The following is a 25,646-nucleotide window of genomic DNA, read 5'->3' on the forward strand; positions in this document are numbered from 1 at the left end:
AAAGTAGGTGAGAGACATTTGGGATTCTAGTAAGTGCAGACTCAATTTAAATACTTGCAAGAAACACGGTTATGATTTATGGTTCCAATCCCATCTCCATCTTTTCCTCAAGGTGCTGAGAATGCCAGAGAGGCAACATGCTCAGTGTCTGTCTAGCAAGGGAAGCTGCTTTGGAGTTAAACAACTACTCTTATAACTGGTGATGAGGCAGCAATACTGAGAGACTCTGGAAAGATTACCTTCCAAATCCTCTGAAGAAAGCTGATGATAAAGCAGAAGCCAGAGCCAGAAGTAGTTAACACACCATGAATTAAAAAAAAAATCAAATGGGCCTCCCCATCCTTAAAAAGAAGGAGAAAGAAGGGGAAAACCCCATTTATTTATACTGCATTCCATAGTATTGTTTGGATTTTAATTACAATGGCAGCCATGTGATACTGACTATACAACCAAGTCAACTGACACTTGTATGAATAATTAACAATGTCCTAGTGATCCACTAATCCTTTAAGCCATTTAACATCAAATTCAATCCTACTCAGTGGATTTCAGACACTAATTTCCCTTCTCCCTCTTTCTTTAAATGTTATTAATACTCCAGCTTCCTTTTCTGCACCCCTCAACAGTCACCATTTCACATGAAAAAGGAACTACTTCCTCAAACTAATTTTCCCTCCCTACAGGAGGGACTTTGACAGCCAAGTTAGGCAAAAGGAATACAGTGTTTTGAAGCTTAGTTTTTCTACCTCCCTAGAAATAAAAATATTTTACCTCTATAAAGAGCCTCAATTTATACAAATACAGATTATAACTTAGTGCTATGAATGGTATTGGACTATCTATTTATCGATAAAACATGTGTGGAATAAACAGATACAGTGCAATATTCCCCCAAACCACCCTCCACCAGTAAACGCCTAACCACTGGCAACTGACCTGGTACTACTGATTCATTTCATGTAGGTCATTCATAGTCCATAGATGGCAACTATTTTCAGCCATAACCAACTTGGACACCCTGAAGACAACTGTCTCAACATCCCATACATAAACCCAAATCATCTAGATCTACTAACTCAGAAATTCTAAGTGATTCCACTATTTTTTTCTCATACAGATAAAAAATTTAAATACTGGGTAGCTAATTGGTGCTTGGATTCTGGGCAAGTATCTTATGACTATTTAAAAGTAAGAGCTCAGGAAATATCAATTAAGATATGATGGTAATTGCATGGCATGGTAAAAGAGTGTATTTCTTGTAAAAAAAATTTTTAAATTATACATACATATGTGTATTTCAAAGAGTGGGATACACAGTTATCAGAAATTTCCATGAGCCAACCCTTGCTTGCTCCCTTCATTTCCAAACAGAAGAAGCCTTGCTACACTCAATAGTGCCTACTGTTCTTGCACTTATCACTGATGAAAGCTAAATCTCTATAGAATGTGTTTACTCTGAAATTCCCCTATCCCTCCAAAAAAATCCAGTTTTGAATGGTTCCTAAATATAGTTGTGAGAGTTCCAGTAGCTAGTGGAGAGGACCCTTATTCAGAGAGGCAAATTGTGGTAAGATTCTATAAGGCAAAGGTAAAAAGCTGAAGTAATCTGCTACACATCATATTCATACTTACCTGACACATGGCTACACATGAAAGTTGCTATAAAAGCACAAATCATTATATCATTAGCAGAAAGTATTATATTAGTGGCAGAAATTACTCCCACAAGAGGATGTAGATATTCATTTTCCAAGTTTTTAGGATCGTGGGTGGCAAAAGCACAGTTAAGCAATTAAAGGACTCAGAGCCAAGCTGTATACTTCAGTGATGCTGATTTACTGCAGTACATATGCAAGTTGTAACCTCTGTGCTTCATTTGTACCCTCTGTAAAATTGAAATAAATACCCACTTAACTCACAAGGATATTATTAGAATTAAGCATCTCTACAGTGGGTGTAGTAAAAAAAAAATATCACCCGCAAAAATCCTTGCCTCTTGCATTTTCCCTTGACCGTCACAGCTGCAACATCACCCTAACTTTATAAGGATTCTGAGCTTTTACTGATGAAGGGACAATGTTTTTTGAGAGTAGGGCTCCCCCTATACTATGGGAGGTATGCATGCATATGTGTGCACAATACCAGCGTGGGGCCTTGGTCTAGAACTAGGGCTCCACAGTATATCACAGCACAAATAAGAGTAAGGCATTTGTGTTAAGTGCAAAGTACTGTTACTACCAGCAAGACTAACTGGGGCACTAGTAGCAGAAACCACTTTGTGAGAACATTGCAGTAGGTTCAGGAACTCCCATCCAACTGTAGGAGCAGCAGGGCCAAGAAATCTAGCTTGTTTTAAGATGGCTCTTAATACATTTATGAAAGGGATTAAATGATGTGGTTGCCTATGATAACAAAGTAGAAGATTTGATGACTTAAGAAGTCCCTTCCAGTCTTCTCCAAGTACTGCCTATGTATTTATCAAAGGACACAAGCTGGGTAAGATCTGTCAAAAGACCAGGTGTCCCCATTAAACTAAGACCTTTTAAGGAAATGATAGAATCTTAAGAGAAGCACACAGCTGATTTTGTGAAGCTGCACAGATTAATTGAAGGGTTGTTAATTAGTCAAACTGAACTCACCAGTCACCAATTTGACAGTCATTAGTCAAGAGCCTGGGGTGGACAAGGGAGGGGCAAGTCTAATAGGATAAAGAAAGGTTATCCTGTCAGAGATTTCAGCTGCATGCTTGGGTAGCAACAGGATTCTTTAAATGCATCTACACCTGTTTTTGAAAAGCTTAATGCTTTCAAATGTGGCACTGACAAACACTGCCTTGGGAGATACTTCTCCCTCTGTACATCCATCTCAAACGCCACATGGCCATGTCCCAATGTCCAACTCCACCACACACTGTCAAACATATTTCAGTTCTGATCAAGGATTAAGAACACCACAGAAAAACAAAATATTCATAGCCTGTAGAGATACAGCACATCACAGTTCTTATAACACTAACAACCTCTTCCAATTAAAGAACATTACTGACAGCCTTAAAAGAAAGACATCTTGTTCTTAGGAGAAAAGGCACTAAAGCCAAGGTATATGAACCAAATAAAATGGGAAGGGGAGTTTCATGAAGGAGAATAATGTTTCCCAAAATTATTAGGGGCTCTCAAAGTGCTTTACACACATTAAGGCCTAGACGACACTGAGATTTTTCTGTACAAGTGTAGCAGTAGCTTTGGCTTTGAATAGATGGAAACCTGTAGCATTGGCATGCCCCAGCATAACTTTCCCTGTATTGAAACTAGGATGAATCGTGCTGCTGCTGCCAGTCATTTAATACTAGTGCACCCTATCCGTTCTAAAGGCTGGCATCAGTGGAGTTACACTGAGGCAAAAAGACCTCAGCTGAGAAGCATTAAGCTTCAAAACATCCTGTTATACAGGAAGAAACTAAAGCACAAAGTTAAAGTGATATGTACGAAATGAAGTATTCTTGAACACTGGAAAATTGTATGCACTCGTTCTGTTTTTTTCTTGCTTAGACTACACCCAGGATAAGAGCCCACTGCTTACTTACAGCTAATAGAATTGCTCTGTTACCTCAAGGGGTAGTAGTTTTTAATCTGATGATGAAGGCCCTGGGCTTTAACAATGACTGCTGCAATGTCTAAGACCACAAATTCATCCCTCAAAACAATAGAGCATGTTTTTTGGACATCTCTCCCCAGTTCCCTGCTTTAACAGCTGGACCATTCTCCCACCCTTGAATAAAACAGGGTCCTCTCTGTCTTCTAAAGTAGCCACAAAACTATAGATGTTAGTTCACAATATGTAGCAAAGACAGTTGCCAATAGGCCCATGAGAAGCAGCTAGTATTCGCTTTGGATTCAGATTCAGCCAATGCGGGGGACAGTGATTTGATTTGGTGATTTGAATCACTGTCTCAAACTGATTCAGCCGAATCCAATTCAGAGATTTGGCTGCCATTAAGTCTCCGAATTAAACAGGCCTCATCCCCCGCCTGCTCTCCCAGCACCGTCAATGGCTGGCCCGCCCAGCCCCAGCATCCCAGCACTTCTTTTTTTTAAAGCTCCTCACTTACCCAGTGCTGCCAGGTGGAGAAGCAATCCCTGCTGCCCTCCACTGCCCTGTGCTGCCCCCCCAGAATCCCTGACAGCTGATGCAGCTGCTGGCAAGTGCAGGGCTTTTTTTCTTTTTTTTTTTTTTTTTTAAAAAGAGCTGGGAGGCTGGGCCCAGGCAGCCATTGATAGGGCTGGGAGAGCGGGCAGGGGATGGGGGCTTGTGGCAGAGCCACCCATCTAGGATGGGGCAGTAGGGGGAAGTGGGCTTCTCTCCCCTGCCTGGCAGGAGCCAGTGAGTGTGAGGCTTTTTTTTTTTTTTTTTTAAAGAGTCAGGATGCTGGGGCTGGGCGGGACAGTCATTGACAGGGCTGGGAGAGCAGGCAAGAGTTGGGGGGCACTCAAGGGGGCTGGGGAAGGAGGCAGGGGATGGGGCCCAACAGGGGTTCCCCCATTTCCCTCCCCCCCTCCTCCAACCCACTCCCCCGCTCCCTACTTACCAGCACGGAGTCCATGTCCAGCTTCCTGTGGCGGTGAGCAGGGACTGCCCAAATCTCTCTGAACTGATTCGGAGAGCTTTGAATTGATTCAGACCCTTTTATTCTCCTGATTCGATTCGGAGATTTGACCAATGAATCAGGCCAAAAAATCTCCTCCAAATCGAATCAACACCTGAAGCTTCACACAGCCCTAGTTACCAATAGATTGCAAATAGCTGGAAAACTTTAAAACAAGAATGCCCAGCAATAGCAATGTTAGAATTTCAATATACCTCTCTCCAGCAAAATTACACTCAAAGTCCATCTTTTTAAAATCATGCACTATTGTATTTGAGAGAAAAAAGTGGATCACTGCCCATTTGAACTGCTCCAGCTGCAACTCTTGAAGACCAACTGTACAACCATAACAGCAGTAAATGCTTATCTAGTAAACAAAGTTAAAGCCATTCAGCCTTGTGCAGTCAAGAGCAAATCTTGTGCAGTATCTGTAAGTGGTAACCCTATATCACTTTCTATCATTTTGAAGCAATCTACTAGACTCTAGATTTATTCATTCTCCCAGTAAATTTACCTGACTTTCTTAAATTCATTTACTTTGCCCATAATGGCTTCCATTTAAAACAATCAAAGTGCTTTAATAAGAGTTATGAGAGATCAAAGTCTTAGTTTCACCCATAATCAATAGTTAACATCTAATTTGATTACTGAAAGTATGAAACCTTACACAGATTTAGGAAAGGAAATGTGGAATACTATGCTCTGGTGAAACTTCAAGGAAAATTTGGGTAGGTAGAATGTAAATACCAGAACTGGAATAACTTGAAGCTGACTCCTTTACTCTTACAAAATCTTGGGGCCTTTAGTTAATCACAACTGTATAACACTCCAGTCTTCTGTCATATTAAAAAGGCAGTAGTTAACCAAATAACTGAATGGGGCGTGATCTTGGTACTATAGGAGTGGTGAGGGTCATAGAAAGCTTAGAAGAAAGGCATGGAAGGGGTAAGCTGAAATCCTTGAAGGAACAAGGATTTGGAGGATGCAGGACCTCGCTACTTTGTACAGATCACATTCTGGATTCCCAAGCTCAAAGACAGATAAGGATATGGAAGGGTGGAAAGCCAGGAAACATAAAAGCTCTACTAAATCAGGAACTGTGGTATTCAGTTAGCCATCCCTGGTGTTTCATTAAGCACAGTCCAGTGCATCTGGGAGTTCCAGTTAACATTTACTATCCAAGTACTTAGTGCCAAATCAGTACCTCCACACATCACTGCCTTTGGAGAACATGGATGAGCGGATGACCTCAGGAGCCATCCAGGCATATGTCCCAGCAGCACTCATTTTGGTGGTTTTATGCCATTCTCTGGCCAGGCCGAAATCAGTGATCTTCAGTATCTTGTTGCTCAGATCTCCATTTTCCACCTTCTCGAGTATCAATACTAGAGGAGAGGGGGGGGAAAAAAGTGAAAGGCATGCATCACGTGGCTAGGATTTATTCAAAAAAGAAGGAAAAAAAAAGTCTTCCTGCGAAGAGAAGCCATTTCCCAACTTTAAATCTTGCCTTGACTTGCAGCCTGTCACTCAACACATTATCATCATGATTTTTAAGAGGTCTTGAATTGCTGTATTAATCTGTTGAGGAATGAACAGCTGTCTTCTTACTAATAAACAGTGAATATAGCCAAAATATAAAAACCAGGTTGTTAGGCATGGAAAGGGCCCCAACCTGAAATACTTGCTCAATTTTTATTCAGACCTTAAGTAAACTCTCATGTAGATAAATCTACTGTTCTACGTGAGCAAAACTGAACAAAAACTTCAGAAAGGACCTATAGCACAAGTCAGAATAATCAGTTAGTGTCTAACATTCACTTCTGGGGTGCTAGAGATGCAGGGACCTTGATTTTTTTAAAACTTCTATTTAAGCTATCCAAGGAACACGTAAACTCAGCATAACAGTTTAGTATAGTATGTACTGTAGCATTGTTCTACAAAGCAATCCTCTGAGGAAGGGGAGTGAACCACTGTAGCTTCTAGAAATCCAAAGAAAGGGTAGGTGTGATATGCACCATCCTAATTAATCTTTTCTAAGTAAACCAATCATTGCACCTTTATTGAATGGGTTAGAACAGTTTCTTATCAGAGATGACCATAAATGTGGACACATGATTATAATTAATATGCTGGAGTGGAATATACATTCTGATATTAAAGTTAAGATTTTCAAATGCAATTAGTGATCATAACTGCTTCAATCTTAGATGCCCAACTTGAGACATTTTAGAGAAGCCTCTGTTACTTTAGAGAAAACAGATGCTCTGCACTCTCTCAAAATCAGGCCCTTTAAATGTCCTATTATTGGGAGCCTCAAGCTTTTAAAAGTAATAGTTACAGTTTGGCTGAGTAGATATGCTACATCTAATGCATCACAGTGGAGTGCCAAGATGGAACAAAGGTAAAGAATGAAACAACAGGACTACAACCAGTTAACACTTCAAGTGCACGACTAGGGTAAAGCTGTAATACAATTAATTACATAATCAAGTTGAAAGCATCATATATCTCAAGTGCATTTTCACCATTAGCTCTGGGTAGGGCCTACCATATTCTATAGAATTTGATACTGATTCCATCCTTTACATGAAACTGTGCTCCAGAATCTTAAGGTTTTTACTTATAATGCTGGCAAATAAAATCTTAAAAGCCAACTGAATGTAAATCAGTGCAGTGCCTTTTCAAGTCTGCAGATACCTCAAAATAATACCTTGACAAGTTTGAACCACTCTATTCATCTCAGCAAGTTAACTCTGAAATTTAAAGATAACAAATTTAACAGATAATATTAAATGTGTCACTGTTAATCAGTTTAGTCCAAAAATCCAGCTAAAGTGGTCATTCTACAATTTGAAACCAACTTCCATGACCTCTCAGGTGCCAATCCTAAGAGCCAAACCCTTCTTTTTTTTCTGGCAACATCTGAGCTGTGATTAGGCATCAGTGGCAATATAAATATATACCATTTGAAAATGGAAAGTTTGTGAATGGTAAAAGCTAATCCAGATTTAATATAGTCAATACAGTCCCCGTCGTATTCAATATTATTTATTTACACAATTATTTTAAAGCATTTTGATTTGTATTTTAACTTAAGCTGCCAAAGTTTCTACTTGATTACAAAGGCAGTAAAAAAAAAGAGTTGCTGCTAAAGAATTACGCTCAGCTTGCTACAATATACAAGAATCCTTGTTTGTGCTCTCTTGCTCTGCCACTACTGCTGTCATTTACATCAGCGCTAAACAGATGCCAAACATTTCTACTCTGCCTTGGTAGCATCTTAACAGCCCCTTTGTGCTGGTGCAATGATGTAAAAGAGAACAATGGAAGATGAGGCAAAAGTATGCTGCTAGTCACAAAGTTGCTGTAGTTGCAGGGGGCAAGAGGCTAAGACCTTTTTTTTGGTCATTCAAAAAAAAAGAATCAAGAAAAACAAATCTGCATTATCAGTCTGTCCAGCAATGAATCATACCATACTGTAGCAGACAGTGGTAAGGTATGAGCATGGGCAGATCTAGGATTTTGACATGTTTCTCCAGTTAAAAAAAAACTAGAGACTTTACTAATATGCCAAGTGCCTAAGACTATATTATTCAGTTTAAGATCAAAGAAAAATAAATACAAGTTAACTGGAACTTAATTTGCTATATCATGTATTATATATACAAACACAATAAACTAGACAAAAATTATCAAAAGATGTTGTTTCATTAGTATAATCAGTAGGATAAAATGTATATTCATTTTCAGATTCATAAAACAAAATCTAGCCTTCCTAAGCATCTTGAAAATGCATCCAGTGAGTCACTGAAAGTTACTTCCACAGCTGAGTCAATGTTTTTAGCTAAACTTAAAATCAGTCTGCAGAGAACTGAAATAGGAGTTAGATTACCAGAAGCAGCTAAGAAACAGCAAAATTGCAGGAGAAAGAGAAGTTTGATTAATGGATTATCAAAACCACCTGTGGAACAAAGGGTTTTGAAGGAATCAGGTATTTCAGTGCTTTTAGACCGTGTTCCATGGATCCCTGAGGTTCCACAACAGATCGTCAGGGTTCCATAAAGAGATTAAAGTGGACTGGGAGGCGATGCGCTGCCATTCCTGGACTGGGATGCCTGGCTCCATGTCAGCTCACACAGCCCATGGAGCCAAGGTAGGGGTTCCACAGCAGAAGAAGAGATAAGAAACCATTCTGTGACTTCAGGAAGTTTGAAAACCACAGAGGTAGATTACAGTGAGCCATGAAGTCAACTAACTCACTCACTGCTGCCTGAATAGAAATGTTATTGCTGTCAGGGAGTTGCATTTAAACTGTGAGGGGATTAGGAAACAAAGGGTGGTACAACTGAACAATTCCCCCACCCCAGTCCATTCCTGAGTATGAAAATGTTGTCATTATACATCTATATTTATTCATTATTAGGACTGTCAAATGATTAGTTGCGTGATTTAAAAAATAAGTCGCAATTAATCATGATTTTAATCACACAGCTAAAAACTCACAATTATGTGCAGCAGGGCTGTGGGGGCTGTGGCTTGGAAGTGAGAGGCAGACAGACAGACACACACACACACAGCAGGTAAGTCTGTGGAGGGGGAGGAGCAGATGCTGGGGTGAATGGGAACCTGGGGCCTGGAGCGGGTTGTGGGATGGAGCTATGAGTGCCTGGTCCAAGGCTGTGTGCACCCCTGGGGGAGGTGTGGGGGAGCATATGCCCTCTGGATTTGTGCACAGGGTGGAGGCAGGCTGCCCACTGCGGGCTGAGGCTCTGCACCCTGATGCCTTTTCCCCGGGAGCTGTGTGACACCGTGTTGTACCTCCTACCACCAGGCAGGCAGGGGACGCATGGCACAGCCAGCGTGCAGCTCCTGGGGCAAAGGCTAAAGGGCACAGAGTCCCAGCCTGCAGCAGGCAGTCCACCTCTGTTCCATGCACAAACCCAGGGGGTACATGCCCCCCATACCTCCCCCAGGGGTGAACACAGCAGAGGGGAGTCATCCCCGCTCCGCACCCCCGGACAAGCCACCTGCAGGTCTATCCCACAACCCACCACGGCCCCCCATTCACCCCAGTGCTTGCCCCTGCTCCATTCCCTCCCTCACTATGAGGGCCTCAATCTAACTCTCCCCCACCCCAACCTCTTCTGTCCCCCCTACCCTTTCCCCTCCACTAACTTACCAGCGCAGCGGTGTTCTACATGCAGCATGCAGCCTGCAGCTTCTCGTGTGCGCGTGTGCACCCTGTCTCCTCCTGCTGCAGCCAGTTGGTGCCCATGCTTGGGCTGCTCTGCAGTCCTTTGCACTGCCACTGCTGGCCAGAGATGGCAGAGTGGAGCTCCAAAACCACATGCGCAATGAACGCATTAAAATACATTAATAATTAATGCAAGAACCAATTAATGTGTTCATTGTGCATGTTAACTGTGATTATCTGACAGCCCTATTAATTATTAATATTTATTAACGTGTTTATATTAGCTCCTAAGAAAGTTAGGTCTATATTGTCAAAAAGAATAGTAGGAGAGAGAGAATTAAATACAAGCAGATAATCACTCAAATAGGATTATTCCACAACTAATTGTAGCCACATTAAAGAAAGAAGCACAACTTCTGATGATGCCTAGTTTATAACTGCAGTACATATTTGGAGCAAGGTCATTATAAGCAGGTGTGTTAAAAAAGAGGGTGTGGGGGGAGAGGTAAGACTTAGCTGAGCTAACTGAAAATTAGATCTCTTCAGGGGCGTACCCAAAAGGGGTGCAGTGATGCAGTCTTACCCCTTTTGACTGTGTTGCACAAGTTTTGGGCACTAGGGGGGTCTGCCCAGAGGGCGATTGCTACTGAAGCCACTTATCTCCTCCTCTCCCCTGCTGATGAATTCAGTGGGAATGGGAAGGAATGGTGAAGAGTGGCAGTGTTTACTACCTGGGCCCAAGTTGCCTGAAACCTGGAGCTCCAACTAGCCCCAGCCCCAATTAGCTGGGGAGTCAAAAGCTCACTGCTCATGAAGAGCTCTGGCAGAAACCTGCATTGACCAGGCAAAGAGCTCAGAGTTCACCATACATGTACAGCCCAGCCTAAGTGGAGAGGATGCAATCTCTTGCCCCATCCCTGGATCCGTCAATTGATCTCTCTCTTGGCAAAGGGCAAGTTCTCACTTATAGAACTTATTCAACTAAATGAAAGTCATATTTTTGGTGGATCATTTCTTCTGTATGCTTTAGACTCCCTTCATGTGTGGGACTAGTTTGCAATGGGATAAGTATACTTTTCCATCTCACCGATATCCAAATTGCAGATTGTGTAGAGGCCAAGGATGAAGCCACAAATGAAGAACAGGCTCAGTGGGACAGAAACTACCATACATTGCTTCTGTATTTCTTATTAGCTAACAGCATGGTTAAAAGTAGAACATCACTGTTATGAGCTTTTCAAAGGTTTTTTTCCTCCAGGCATAAATTCAAATTCATTTTGTAATGGCACATTCTCTAGAAATTGTGGTCAGCTCCTGAGTGGGGAACCAAGATAATCCTAGTAATGAGAGAAAAATTTTTAGACTGTTGCTTACGTCATGCCTTTTCTGAAGACAGGAAGAAGTTTCTTTCATATTCTGCAGAAGTTCAAGAAGTGTTGGTGCTAGAGGGCTATTTGTTTGGGAAAACATCATATTAGTAACAAAGTACTTGCACAGGAGGGGCCAACAAATAACTCTGATTTTCATTTTAAAGTAGGTCCTGGGATGGTGACCCTCTAATAGGGAGACAGTAGACGCTTCTAGCTGGATTGCTTCTGCTCTTGGAACTTTACAAACACCTTGGAGCCAAAGCCACCATACACTATAAAGCAACTCTCCAGATTTGCTTGGTTATTTCATTACTTATAGTATTTCACTCAAGCCCCCAAGAGTACATGATCCTGAGCAGTGGTCCCCCAAAAGGGCAGCGTTTGGAAGACAGTAGCTTGTGAATGGAATTTAGGCACATACATACAAGTGTCATCGTCTCTCTGCTCTGTCCTGGAGCAGTGAAGAATTTCTAATGGAACTACAAAAAGTTCTGGAGGACTGCTAGCTTAGAACCAAAATAAATTAATAAATAAATAAAAGTTCTGAATTAAAACTAAGGCAAATTTTCAATTTCCCATGAAAAAAGTCTTTAAATACTGATTGAGAAAAATCAGTGTTTTGTTTTGACATTGTACTTTTGTTCATTTTGACATTTTTCATTAAATGAAAATTATTTAAATTATATATATTATTATAATGAAGTCGAACCAAAAAAAATGGCTTTTTCCTAAAAACGTCATGAAGTCAGACGTCCCACAAATCACTTCAATTTCAATGAAACTGATTCTTTGCAATGGAATACAGCTCTGTCAAAGATCTTTTTGATCAGTTCTATTTCCGGTAGTCAGAGCTAAGGAATAAACTCCAACAAGTCACTTACTAATGTTGCCAAATGCTCCATTTCCCTCCTGACTCCAGCGAGTAGGAGGAGGCTCTGAAGGCTTAATAAAGTGCTGCTCCACCCCTCTCTTTCACCTTGGGTTTCACTGAAGGCAAAGGCTTGAAACTGAACAGCAGTGAAGTGTCCTTTCTCACTTGTTGATGGGCATGAAATAAAGCTAGCTAGTGTGGAACTAAATGTTCAATTTGTCCTGCTGAGGTTGGAAACACATATCACTGAAGTCACCATTAGTAGTAGTAGTAGCAGCGACTGAGGCATTCCCAAGAAATTGTGGTAAGTTTTTCTCCTTGGTATCCCCAAGCAGTGCCTCTCTCTCAGCTAACATAAATTGAGGTAACAAAAGTAAATAGCTTACCACCTGAATGATCATTACCAATGGAAAAAAGATCTCAAAGATACATCCACAGATCTCTTATGGATCCTCACAAAGAAGCAAGTACATTTCAGGACATCTGTCTGGGTTCATTTTTCATGGGAGCCACCATTCCCTCAGGAAATAGTCAAAACAGTCTAACTACTTGAAATTTGAATCCAGTTATATATCAGCTTTAAAAAACAGAAGTAAAGTGGAATTTTGAAATGGAAAAAAATCACACTGTTTTGTTAAGCAATATTGCAAACCTCTGCAAAAGAGCTTAATGATCCCTTGCTGCAAGCAGAACAATGGGCAGGCTCTTTACAAAGAGGATCACATTCTTGTCCTAGTCACCTCTACAGCCACAAGGGAGAAGTGGGCATCATTGTCAGGATATATAACCCACTCAGCCTGCAAGTCATCTTAATCCTGTTGCTTAGTTTGCAGAGGATTCGGAAAGTTACCTCAATTTGAGTTTAACAAAAAAAATCAGTACTGAGACTTTATGTTCAAGTAGTTTTCTTTTTTTCACATAGAAAAGATAATGAAATGCCAGAATAAATGCAAGAGAGGACAGCGTAAAATTTCAGCCTATGCTCAGATCTCCGGTTCCTGTTTCCATTTTCACATACAAGTCACTATATGACTCTTTCCTTCCTCCCTATGATTGCTCAGCTTCATGTTCCTACAGGCCAAATCCAAATCACCAAATTTTACAAAGTAAAGTAACCCTGAATCCCTTCACAGGCCGTCTTCAGCCTATTTAGCAAATTTAGTATAGAAAGACTGACCCTACCTCCAATTAGCTTATGATGCCAGTGTCCATAGCCCACCCACATTGTCCTTCATCCTTGGAAGGAGCTCCCTGTAGACATCCGTAATACTTACTCTCCTTTACTGCGTTGTGTACAAAAAATTTAACAGACTGCTAATATATATACACTACAACCACTACCTATAATCCTGACCAATACTGTCTCATGGTTTCTTTGTTTTCCTTTATCAACACCTACATGCTCTCTGATACATTGATTTTAAGCTGTCTTCAGAAGGGACCATCTTTTTATTCTGTGTTTAAACTGCCTAACGCAATTTGGTTCTAGCCTATAACTGAGGTCCAGGTGCATAACGAAGAATGGGCCACCAGGGCACTCTGTAAGTGCCCACCTGGAGTTGGAGAGAGAGGGCAAGAACAGCAGCTGCTATCACTGCCAGGTCAGCTGGCACAGCCATAGCTGCAGCATCCAGCCCAGCTCCTGCCACCATCACTGCTGCCCAGGGTGCAGACTCTGGCTGTTATGCCTCAGTTAAGCTCCCTAGGCGACAGGACAATACAAATGAGCAACAATTTGCCTATCCCAGGTCATTTATACCTGGGATAACCACAAAGCTGTTATAAATGCATCTTTCCATCATTTTATAGCACTGTTCAGTAAACTTAGAAAGCAATCAAGAACAAGGAGATGATTTCAGTGAAACACGAGACAGAAAGCTTCTAAGCCTTCCCAGAAACGGTGATTTTCTTAAGGGTTGTCTAATAAAACCTAGACTGGGAACACTCACATGGGGCAAATGCACCCACCCACCCATTACAAATATGAACAATCTATTAACAGGAAATTTGTCCCCTGCCAGACTATTAATTCAACAGAACCAGGATGAAAACTAGACATAGGAAAACAATGGCAGTGTTGAGGTATAAAACTCTTTTACTCTCCCATTTTTAAAGAAGGACCTGGTTGTCAGCTAAGATACTAGGTATAGGTTTCAGGCACTTTGAGAACAGGGAGAGCTGACTCAGCAGAAACATTCAGCATATGTTAGTTATCAGTCACCATCAGCCTGCTTCAGCATAGTCTAGGCAAAACCCCTTCTCTTCCCAAAAAGAGATGTCTTGCTTATTAACACTTGCAACAATTCCAGCTCTCTCCATACAGGCTGCTGTGAAAAGGGAGGTCAAAGGCTTTAGAATATTAAAAGCAAAAGATGAACTGCAGATGTGGATGGTGAGATAGTTTATAGGCTTAAGATTTAATCAAAGTTAAAAGAATATCAAGGCTGCAAAGTCAGTAGGTTTTATGATAAAACATCCTTGTTTTTCAGACACATGACTGAAAAACCTCAAACAAATTCCGCCGCATGCAGCAGCGTAACCAGGGGAGGATGAGCAAGCCAGCTGCCCCCAACACCAGCTATGAATGGGCCTCAGAATTTCCTATGCTGGGAGTCTTCACCGTGGCAGGGGAAGCCCTGCATTGCCCCTTCCTAGCTACAGGATCCAAGCAGCATAGTGCCACACCAAAAACTGTATCTGGAGGACAAGGGATTAGTGAAGCAAGCAGAATAGTACTACTCCCCTCTTTTCTGCACCTGTCCACCTGCTCCTGGAGTCTTTGCCAAAGCACGCACAGCTCTGCTCCCAGTGTGTCCATCCGTAATGGAGGAGAGGGAGTTCAGTGAGCTCGCTACACCTCTGGCTGCATGCAATATACCCACATGCACAAGGTTCATCAGTTGGGTTGGAATATATTGGTTCGTAGGGGAGACCTCTACTGCTTAAAGTGAGCAACTGATGTTGTACTAAGTTACTATTTTGTACATAAACTGCTACTAGAAGTCAATGAGACAAGCATGTCACCAGTGGGCACCACAGCTTTTTACCAACAGCAAAAGATCAAGACTCACAACCCCTAAGTTCTATTTTGGATTTTGGAAGGAGCATACTCTGCAGGAGAAAAAGTCTTTTACTCCCATTTCCACTCAGCTTCCGCTTCAACCCAACTGTGTCCCATCATCCCCATTCCCTTATTCAAATCCCAAATTCCTCACCTAGTCCCAATCCCCAACCCCACAACTCCGATTTCCAATCACCATCCCCATCCTCTTATCAAACTTCCTGTTACGCACACAATCAACCTCCTTCAGCCTCCACAATGCAGTTTTCCACCCCTCCTGCCCAGGTCTTAATCTAATCCCAGTCTTCTCACCACTCATCCTTTGCTCCAAATTGATTCCCACCAAATCTCCTGGGCTAATTAAGTCAGAAGTAGGAGTCAGGCAGCTTTCCTTTCCATATCATCCAGAAGCCAACAGGAACAATAAGGCACAAGGAATGCTCCCTACTCTCAGCTCTCTTGTTCACCTGCACCGGAGCCAGAAACAAAAGCTTGCGAGCAAAGACCTTATTCCCTGCAGATCTAGGATAAAGCGTACACAGTTGCTCTGTGTGAACGGTGGATAAACAATCCATTCAGTGCATGGGAACACTAAGGCAGTGGTTTTCAAACTTCCTAGAGCCGTGCAACCCTTTTGCATCACTTCTGCTGCTGAACCCTTAACCCTATCTGAAAGACTAACGCAGAGCCAGGCATCCTGGTCCCACAATGGCAGGATACTGGCTCCTGGCCCACTCCACCATTATCACTAATCTCTTTGTAGAGCCCCTGATGATCTATCATGAAATCCCAGGGTGCCACAGAACAGTTTGAAAACCACAGTTCTAAGGGACTGGTGGACAGACTGATCCTGCAGAGAAATTAGCCATCAAAAACTTTTATGTTTTGTAGATAACTTTACTGTAACCTTCCAGGGCACAAATATTTACTAAGTTAAATATATGGAAGAAAGAATTAAAACCAAAACCAAGTTGATGCTCTTGTACTGTAAAAAAGAAAGAAAGAAAAAAACAAGGAAAATGCTGCTTTATATATATTGGAATATATATATAAATATAGGTTCCTTTTCCAATTATATCATATTTTCTGCTTGATCTATCTCCTTACCTTTATTTTCATTTTCCATATTAATGATAAGAATAGCTTTACAGTGTTATCAGACCCTTCCATGCAAGCATGGAAACATCAACTATTACAAAAATGTCTTGATTCAGTACTGGTAAGCCTAAATGGCAATAGGAAGTAACAACTGTCCAAGCTACTTGTTGGCCCAGCATCTCACCTAGTGACTTAGAAAGTTAAATCTAATGACACTGTAACAGGGACTCAGACAAGAGCCCTGTTACTTAGAAGATCAGGTCAAACTGACCTAATGGTAAGCTCGGCCAGGTAGGGGGAGTTACACATCTGGGACATGACAAGCCTGCTGAGTGAGGCATAAAACCAGCGGCGGGAGACGGACTGATTGCCTTCGGGCACAAGAAGAAGAAATAAGGAGGGATGGACTTCTGGAGAGAAAGAAGACGACTTACCGGCTATCTGGACGGACTCTGGGAGAAGTGAAGCCCTGAGGTACGTGGCAAGTTGGTGGGGAAAAGGATCGCTTTGCCAAGAATCCTGTCGGGTGTCAGATCCCTGAGGGATGTGGCAGGGCAGCAGCAAAAAAGATTCTCTTGCCAGTAAACCCCGCTGTGCCAGTGAGTATGGGGAAAAGTGGAGATGCCAGGTGGCGGATCTGCCAGGACTTCTATGAAGAAGGGATCGTTACCCCTTAAGGGAAGAACGGGGGAGATTGGGGTAAACCCCAAGTCTGAAATCCAGTGGGATTGTGGGATTTGGGAGCAATATAACAGATTGTGAGGGAGAGTAGCTAGAGATTACTCTCAGGATTGTGCACCCACAGAGAATGAAGAATGCAGAGTGTATGCTGCTAATGAGATAATTAGTGGCAAGGAATCCTTATTAAGTAACTAGTCCGAGTAGTCCCTGATTGTAACTCCAATTACTTTTGCCAGTGAAGCAGTTGGCAAGGGCTCTGTTATCTCACCACTGTTAAACTGGAAATAAAACATACACCATGAGCAATTGACACCAAAGTGGCATTATTCTATCCAAGAACCATGAAAAAGCAGTAATTTCCTTTCTTTTCTCTTTCATTCAAGTCGTGACAGGCAAGTCTAAAGGAGAGATGGGGATAAGAGCAACTATCCCACTCACAGACACACTTCCATATTTATCATATCAAGCAAATACAGTTAATTCACAGACTTCCTTAACTAAGGGCCTGTCCATGCCAGCTTCCAAGCATGCTTATAAACTTGCTAAATTCACAAGGAACTGAAGACACTCAATACCACACAGAGGCACACTACAGACAGTTTTGGCCTTACTTACCCGCTAATTATTTTAAAGCTAATATCCCATTCCAAGTATTTATTAAAGTTCAAACTGATAAATAAGTTTGCATGTAACATGCTCGAGGCAAAGATTTTTCACTGGAAGTAGTAGTAGAAGTTTGAAATCTTTTGACCTTCATCTGCTTTTCAGGAAGATGCAGTAGTAAATATCATTAGGTATGAATCATTCTTCTTAGAGATATATTTTGTATGCATTCAACTGTAAGCATACACAAACCCCATATGTAAGATCAGATTTTTCTCGACTAGCAACATCTACTTGAACTGCTGTATGAAAGCATAAAAGTTGGAAGCAGCTATAGCTCACCCTCAGTTCTCTCAATTGAAAGTCCGTGTTGCTGAGAATTTCTGAAAACAGGAATGAAGGGCAAGTCATGGGATTAACACTACACCGTCTCAAAGAACCATAGTTCCCATAGAGTAACTGTACTTTCTTCTCTAAGCACATATCAAAGTGGATTCCAAAGTAGATGAATGACACACAGTGCTCTTCCTTGATGGTGGGAGTACAGAATGCAGTATTGTTGTCCCTAAAGCCAGCATCTGACCTGACTGCTATAATTAAGTGCATAATGGATTAATAAAAGTACGATGAGCAGTTCTTAGCCTGGCACATTTTTTAAGTAGGTAAAATACATTGCCTGTACTCTAGCAAGAATGTGCCTTACATAGTTAGAGAAAGAGGTCTGTCAGCTATCTGACAGAAGGTGGAAATAAGCTATGTGATTCACGTTCAGATTCTTTTCAAAGAAAGAGCTTGCTCTTTAGAAGCACCAGATGTGAGAAAAAAGGCTCTCTACCTGCATATAAAAGGCTGAATACTTTTAATGTTTGAACAAGGGTCTAGAGCAGGTGTGCTCAACCCCCAGTCTGTGGGCCACATCTGGCCCACAGCACCATGTCATGTGGCCTGTGAGGCTCTCCCTGGGTCCAGATATTTGGTGATGGGGGAGTGATAGCACCACTCCCCTCCTGCCAAGGTTCCAGACCTGGGCTCTGTGTGCTGGATCAGGTGCCTGATCCCAGGGCCCCATCTTGGCACATGGAGGCAGCACCAGGCCCAAGACCCAATCCCAGTGTGGGAGGCCAGTGTCAGGCCCCAGGGCCTGATCCTAGTACATGGAGTTCTATCTGGTCTGTGGACCAGCCCCAAGCGATACTTGTGGACCACAAGGCCAAAAAACTGAGCACTATTGTTTGAGAGAGATTCAGAACATGGAAGAAAAGAACCTTCACTATTTTCTATTTCAGAAAACTTAGCATGGTAATGAATTAGTTTGGGTGGAATTCTAAAACCACCAATCACCTTAGGTCAAAATATCTGGTATATTTCATAATTTCCTTGTCCATGAAGAAAACTATGCAGGACTGTCCTGCCTTAACTGCTTAGAGCTCACCAACTGCCCATGATGATGTCATGATCACAAGAAAAGCCATCTTGCTTGTGAAGCAGTGTACTGAACACAGTGACATTCATTCAAAAAAAGGTATTTGAGTTTTATAAGGATGACTTGAAGTCCTATATGATACTGCAGCAAAGTGGACTTTAAAAAAGTTATGCTTTAAATCCTGCTCCTGAAAATGTGGGGTTAGTCTTAGATTTCTAGTACTAGAACTTCCACAGGAACAATATTTTTTGAAGTTTCTAAAACTGAGGCCCTTTTCTATTTGAAGGAATCAAATTCCTGCTCTATGTAAGAACTGACTGTCCTTGTAGGAAGCAAATCTCATTTTCCTCAGCCATCCAAAATCCAGGCCATCAAATTCAGGGATTATTGGGCTTATTATTTTAGGGTGGTTTGTGAGACCATGCCCAGGCAGATCAAAAGATGCATAGAGGCTTCTAAGGAATCTGCAATGGATCTGATAGCCAGAGTCATTCCAGCCAGTACTGCACTGTCCTAAGGATCAAGGTCTTGCCCTGTCACATCATGAATACTATATTTACTTGAATATGGGACAAATTCCCCACTCCCCCTCAACTGGCATGAAGAATAAAAGGCCCCTTATCTTATAATTGCATACAAAATAATCTCACTAAATACACTGTCTATCATTAAGCTGTTGCCAAAAGCAGCATGCGCTCAGAAATGGAAACCAATTATGAAGCTGATTAAATACAACCAGCGCTGAGCATGACTATAAGACAAATTGCCCACATTGGGAAACATGCTGATAGGAACCTTTTTTTTTCCCTGCACCGGTCCTGGAAGCACTGTAATACCAGGTCAATGCATGGAGTGGATGGAGCAAGCTCTGGTTCCACCACCTAACACCAAAAAGAATCTCCTCAATATAGACCTCTTATGGAGGACATATCAGAGACAATCACCTGCCCTGGGGAGCCCGCCTACATAGTCACACTGCTTCCCTTGCCAAGTAAGTATTAAGTGCAGTCACCCACAGCAGCAACTCTTTCTCAAATCATGGTGAGCCACAACACTGCATACTTTTTTATTTCCTCTTCACTTCTACAGTTGAGCTGTGCCTTTCTTTCCCATTTCCAAAGATTTCTGTTTCTTCAGCAGCCTTTATTGGAAGGCAAACTTCAAGAAACGAGGCCCCAAACAGTTCACCCAGAATCCCTGTCACCTCCTCTCTCAGCCTGCCACATAAAATTGGTGTGGCCCTGCCCTTCACGAGGTGAAGCCATATCAAGCTGCCCTGCACCTCATCTACATATAAACCTTGGAAAATCCCAGGACTTGTGACAAGAACACCAGATTCCAGTCATGACTGAGGGCTAATTAGTATTACCATGTGGATCCTCTTAGGGGGATCTCTTATCTGGAGTACACACTTATACTGAGCAGTGCTGAACTGTGGGGTCACCATGGCTTGAAATGTTGTTGACTCTGGTAAGTCTCAGCCCAATGAACTATGTGGTAAACTGAACTAATATCATGCATATTTTGTACTATGGATAAGCAGGTGTCGAAGTGCTACTCAAAAGCATGTTTATGGAGTACCTGTGGTAACACTGGCAGCAGTTTCAAAAAAAGAAAGAAAGAAAAAGGGTAATGCATCAATTTTGCATAAACTAAATGCATGGATACTATTAGCAAATTGCTACAGCCATGTTTAATTTCAATGCTATTGTTTTCAAATTTGCTCCTCACTTCCATGTACTTAGGGAGAGCAGGGTCTGACAGTAAAGAAAGGGAGGGAAGGGCTGCCAGGGGAAAAAGTTGTTGTGGAAGCAGAGAGGAAAGGGGCTACCTGACACCACAGCTTTAGTTTCCCTGCTGTAGCGGTGGGAAGGGGACAAATTCAAGGCAAACCTCCAATAATTAGATACTATACCTAGAAATTATAGCAAATGTATACATTTTCCATATCTAGAATCTAATTGTGTTGGGCTGTCTTAAAATCAGGGTCACCTTCTATTTGAGTAAACATGGTATTATACTGGGGGGACTGGGGATGGGTAGGCAAGAGTATAGAAATATAGAGAATATTGAAGAAAAGCACTCAGCAGAGGGCTCATGCCTCCCTTAGAGCAGAAATTCAGCATGTGGCACTGTCCCATGTCAAGCAAGTTTATAGGATGACTCCCTTGGTAATGGGATATTGAGTCTAGGGTGGATTTCCACAGAGACTACCCAAAATGACTACTATATTTCTGTTTGGAAAGTGCACTAGATTATTTTAATCTCTAAAAAAACAAAACACAGTCAAACCAGTCATGTCCCCACTTCCAGAATTTGGTGTGTTCCAGGCAAAGAAATAGATGACCCACACATCCTTGTTTGTCTATAATACGCATTGGCAATGTCCACTAGTCAAGTTTCGCACCTCAGACTTCTACAGAGTAAGCAGGAATGTTATGAAGTTACTTGGTTCCAGACTGTTCACGTGTAGCATCATGATCATAGTGTTTGCAGATCACATGCCTTGCATTTAACTGTGGTTCAGGTAGGCACTCCAGCCTGTTTCTGGTATGTTTCTTATAAGAATCACTGTAAAGGAGAATGTCCACTGCCTCTCACATTCATTTGATCTAGCCGCCAAGTGAGCTCTCAAGACCCAGGGCAAGACTGGGTCTTTTTCTTTGACTCATAATGCCTAGATGGAGAGTGCACTGGCCCCAGCAACCAATACAGAGAAATCTGTCAGCAAGACCTAGTAAACAGCATGTATGTACATCCAACATGTAGTCTAATAGCCCTAGACAAGTTCATATTCCTCCATTTTGTATGAAGGCCATATACCAAACTGAAGGGATTGAAACTTGTCCTCTGGCAGGTAAAATCTTCCTGATGAATACAAGAAACAATTTATCATACTTTACAAGAAGTCCTAGTTGGGAAAACAGAGAAAGAAAATGTGATCAAAAGCTGCTTGAGTACTTCCTATCGAGACCTACCTCAGATCAACCAGACAGTTATTCAGATACAAGTCAACATGGATTAGATGTCCAATCATCGTTTGCTGGCAACCTGGTTAACTCTTGGTACCAAGAAAAATATAAAAGCATGGAATCTTGTATTGGGAATGACTGGTAACTACCCTATATTGCAGGCTCTTTCTATGAGCCAGACAAAATACAGAAGTCACAAGCCAGTGTTGCATTTGAAGAGATGAAATTATTTAAGTACACATTTGTTGAACGTCCCCAATTCTGGTTAGGATAAAGATCCTCTCTTTCCTTTTTTCAAAAGGATGAAGTATTTGGAGCTTTCCATATATACCCAAGGAACATTCTCCATGTCTTGTGGATGAAACAACAAGGTCACTTCTGTAATATGAGAAGAGTCCATTACAAAGGATAGGGAAAAGAGGGAGGCATAGGATAGAGGGAGGAACTAGACAAGGTAATAATATCCATCTGTCTAATAGTAATGTGTGTAATGTGTGGGGGAAACGGACAAAGGTCTGGTGCAGGTCAACCATCTTATCCAACCTGCTACTGTGTCAAAGGAGCACACTACATTACCAGGGAAGAGGGCAGCTGTCATACTTATTTCTTATATACTTTTGGTATAAAATACTGTATATATAAAGTAGACTGACAGCATGTATTGTCTCAGTTTATGCTAAGGATGGCAAGGCTTATGATAGCAAAGGATAGATGTAAATCCTCAGAGCACATGAGTTCATCAGTCATCTGGTAAATGTAAGGTACTTCCAGTCCTCTCATTAAGCCCTAAGGGGAAAGAAAGTCCTTAAAAGATATCTCTTTGGATGCCCTGTTCTTGGACCTACAGTACTCAAAATTTCCATTTCAGCCTGCAAGTGTCTCTTGGTCACCATCTGGATTTCCTTAGTTATGTCCCTGAGTCCTTCTTTACTGTCATGAGAGAACTTGACAACTCTATTCTGCATTAGTCATACTCAGCTGGAAGGGTGTGGCAGTTAGCCAGTACAGTTGTAGTAGAAATGCCAAGGGAACATCTTCACAATGGGTCCATCCATCTAGGGTCATCTCTGACTTCAACTTCCCTTGCAGACTCAAGACAAGTATGTAGCCAAAACCTATGGCTGTGTATAGTACAGATTAAGCTCTAATTTCCAGAGCACACTTTATTTTGGTCTGTTTACATGCATAGTGCCAAACTGAAAAATACAGCAGGAACAATTAAACAACAAAAAACAAAACCCTTGGAAAACAATATCTTGCAGAAGATACCATGCACCTTCAAACGCATTTTCCAGTTGGTGTTACTGTGGCCACTATCTGCCTCAGTTTTCACAAGTCTGGTAACCCTTTGTTAATGGGCAGCACTAGAAGTTAAAAAGGTGTCAAATAATTTGAGGAGCTTTTCTGAGATGATCAAAGTCTCAGAGTTTCAGCATAAGAAGTTCCTGGAAAAACATTTAAAAGTCAACCAGTCCTAGTACTAATTTTGAAGATAATACTTCATCTGGCAAGGAGGGAAGCCAAAGTGCTGATAATGTAGCTCCAGGTTCCACTCCTTTGTTTTTTTTGCCTTTGGTGTTCCTGCTAGGAAGGCTGCTAAAGAGAAACAGTAGACCTGGTAGAACTCAATTTCTCAATGTCAAGCAAAGGTAACCTCCCCCAAAGAGCCCACAGATCCCATACATGTACTAGTGCAAGTAAAGTCTGCTCCTTCTTGCCCATTCCTCAGCACCATATAAGTCTTTCTGGACTCCTGCCAGTATTGATATTAGGCAGCAACATTTTTGCTGTTTCTACACTATTTCCATGGGTTAACTGAACAACTGACCAGTTATAGACATACCTGGACCTTTGTATATTAGTAAAATTGTATGTATCCATTTGTATGTAAAACTCCACCTACTTTCACAAATGACCCTTAATACACCTATATCAAGATCAATTTCTTCTTTGTTGCTGTAATTAACAAAGTGGTTTAATGCAGTTGAGGAAACATTCCTTTGAACATCTTTCCATAAGATAGTATTAAATATTCCAATATAAATATTACAAGCATTTTAATTTGTTAAATTTTTCTTCTATGTAATCTAACTTGTTTCACTTGCAACATATGCCATCATCTGCCATGTCAGCTTTACATCTGTTACTGATTACCCTAATCAGTCCTAGCCTTTTTTAGTAAATGCCTCTCTCTCTTTCTCTCTCCTTCCTTTAATTTTCTCAGGTCCATTGACCCTTGCCCAACCTGTAGATATTTTTTTCAGTTTTTGTTTTTTTGTTGTTGAACTGTTCGCTGCTTTTCAATTTGACACTATGCATGTAAACAGACCAAAATAAAGCACACACTGGAAACTGGAGCTTAACCTCTACTATGCATCATGGGACATTGCCTTTGAAACACCTAATAAAAGCCTATTCTGATATTTGGGGTTTCTTTTAAATCCAGTACATGAGTGCTGACTGAATGTATTAACTATTAATGCTACCTTTGGAACTGCTGCATAGTTTATGATCACTGCCTATCCGAAGAACTACTACAGAGGTTTATTCACTGTGTTACATATTAGATTAATTATCCAGTATATCAACATACTCTGTTTTACACACTGTGCAAATATTTACACAGCCCTTTCCAGCTTTGAGCAGATTCCAAGTCATTAACGATACCAACTAGAATAAAGCCATGAACAAATTCCTTTCAACATTCCCTAAGCCTGTAAAAATAATAGAAAAGAATTTTTAGCTAGTTATGGTACTCAGCTAGTACATTAGACCCAGATTTCTTTAACTTTACTGCAATGATGATATTAAGATATAAATTACTTAAAATGTATCTAGTCTGCTATGAAATTATTTCCCACTCACAAAAATAGCTGGAAGCAGACAGGCCTGCAAAGATTCCTGCTCTCCAGATCCCATGACAGCTAAGCACACAAGAGATTGCTTGTGTTCCCCCCCACCCATCTGCCTCCAACCATGGAGCATAGAGGGAACAAAGTGCTGTAAGAGGCCAGAGGACCATCCAACCCCCCTGCCACACTTTGTAGAACAGGTAGGCACATGTAACAGGAAGCATTTCAAAGTAGTTGCTGTTTCTTCCAGGAATATTTTTGAAGCACTTCATAGGCCACGTACTTCTATCCACTTCACATCTGAAACACTTCAAATGTTGTATCTGTCCAGGCCCTAAGACTGCAATTATTTTATAAGAGAAAGCCACACATGACGTAGGGAGCTAATATGCTAGTGAAAAGATATTTTTACTCTGAATAAGCCATTTGATATGTTCCTCTTTCCCCACTCCCACCTTTTTTTTCTCTCTTTTTTTCCTTTGCAGGTGATTAGAGTCAGCAGATGCAAATCAAGGGGCTGTTTCCAAATCAGAACTGCAGTTCACACACAGGACCAATCTCTTCTTTAGGCAACGGGATCAAAAAAGGAAACGGTAAGTAACCAGATTTTGCTAACTATTCACTTTACTTTTGTAATGAGGTGAGACAGGGAGGAATTTTCTACCTGTTCTTGTACTGGTTTCTTTCTTCTCTATGGCAGTAGGTTCAGTGCGATTTGGACACTTCAGGATTGCTTCCCACTGAGTCCCTTTTCCTCTATAGCCAAGGGAGTAAGGTTGGCATGCTCGATGACAACTTTGTCTGCTTATGGCTTTGCAGAACATAATGATACCTTTATGACTAGTGGTAGAAAGTCTGCCTTATGTTTCCTGCTGGAAT

General features: G+C 41.4%; 1 protein-coding gene across 1 annotated transcript in view; it reads right to left on the reverse strand.

The window, feature by feature from the left end:
* MAP3K9 (mitogen-activated protein kinase kinase kinase 9) overlaps positions 1-25,646 on the reverse strand; it is a 116,565-nt gene that overhangs the window by 56,998 nt on the left and 33,921 nt on the right. Inside the window, exon 3 of the mRNA XM_090033255.1 lies at positions 5,847-6,027. Within this exon, the coding sequence (XP_089889381.1) occupies positions 5,847-6,027 (181 nt within the window). The remainder of the gene's footprint in view (positions 1-5,846; positions 6,028-25,646) is intronic.

The sequence above is a fragment of the Crocodylus siamensis genome, chromosome 2, assembly GCF_052110815.1.
Source record: "Crocodylus siamensis isolate JL-2025a chromosome 2, ASM5211081v1, whole genome shotgun sequence".
NCBI lineage: Eukaryota > Metazoa > Chordata > Crocodylia > Crocodylidae > Crocodylus > Crocodylus siamensis.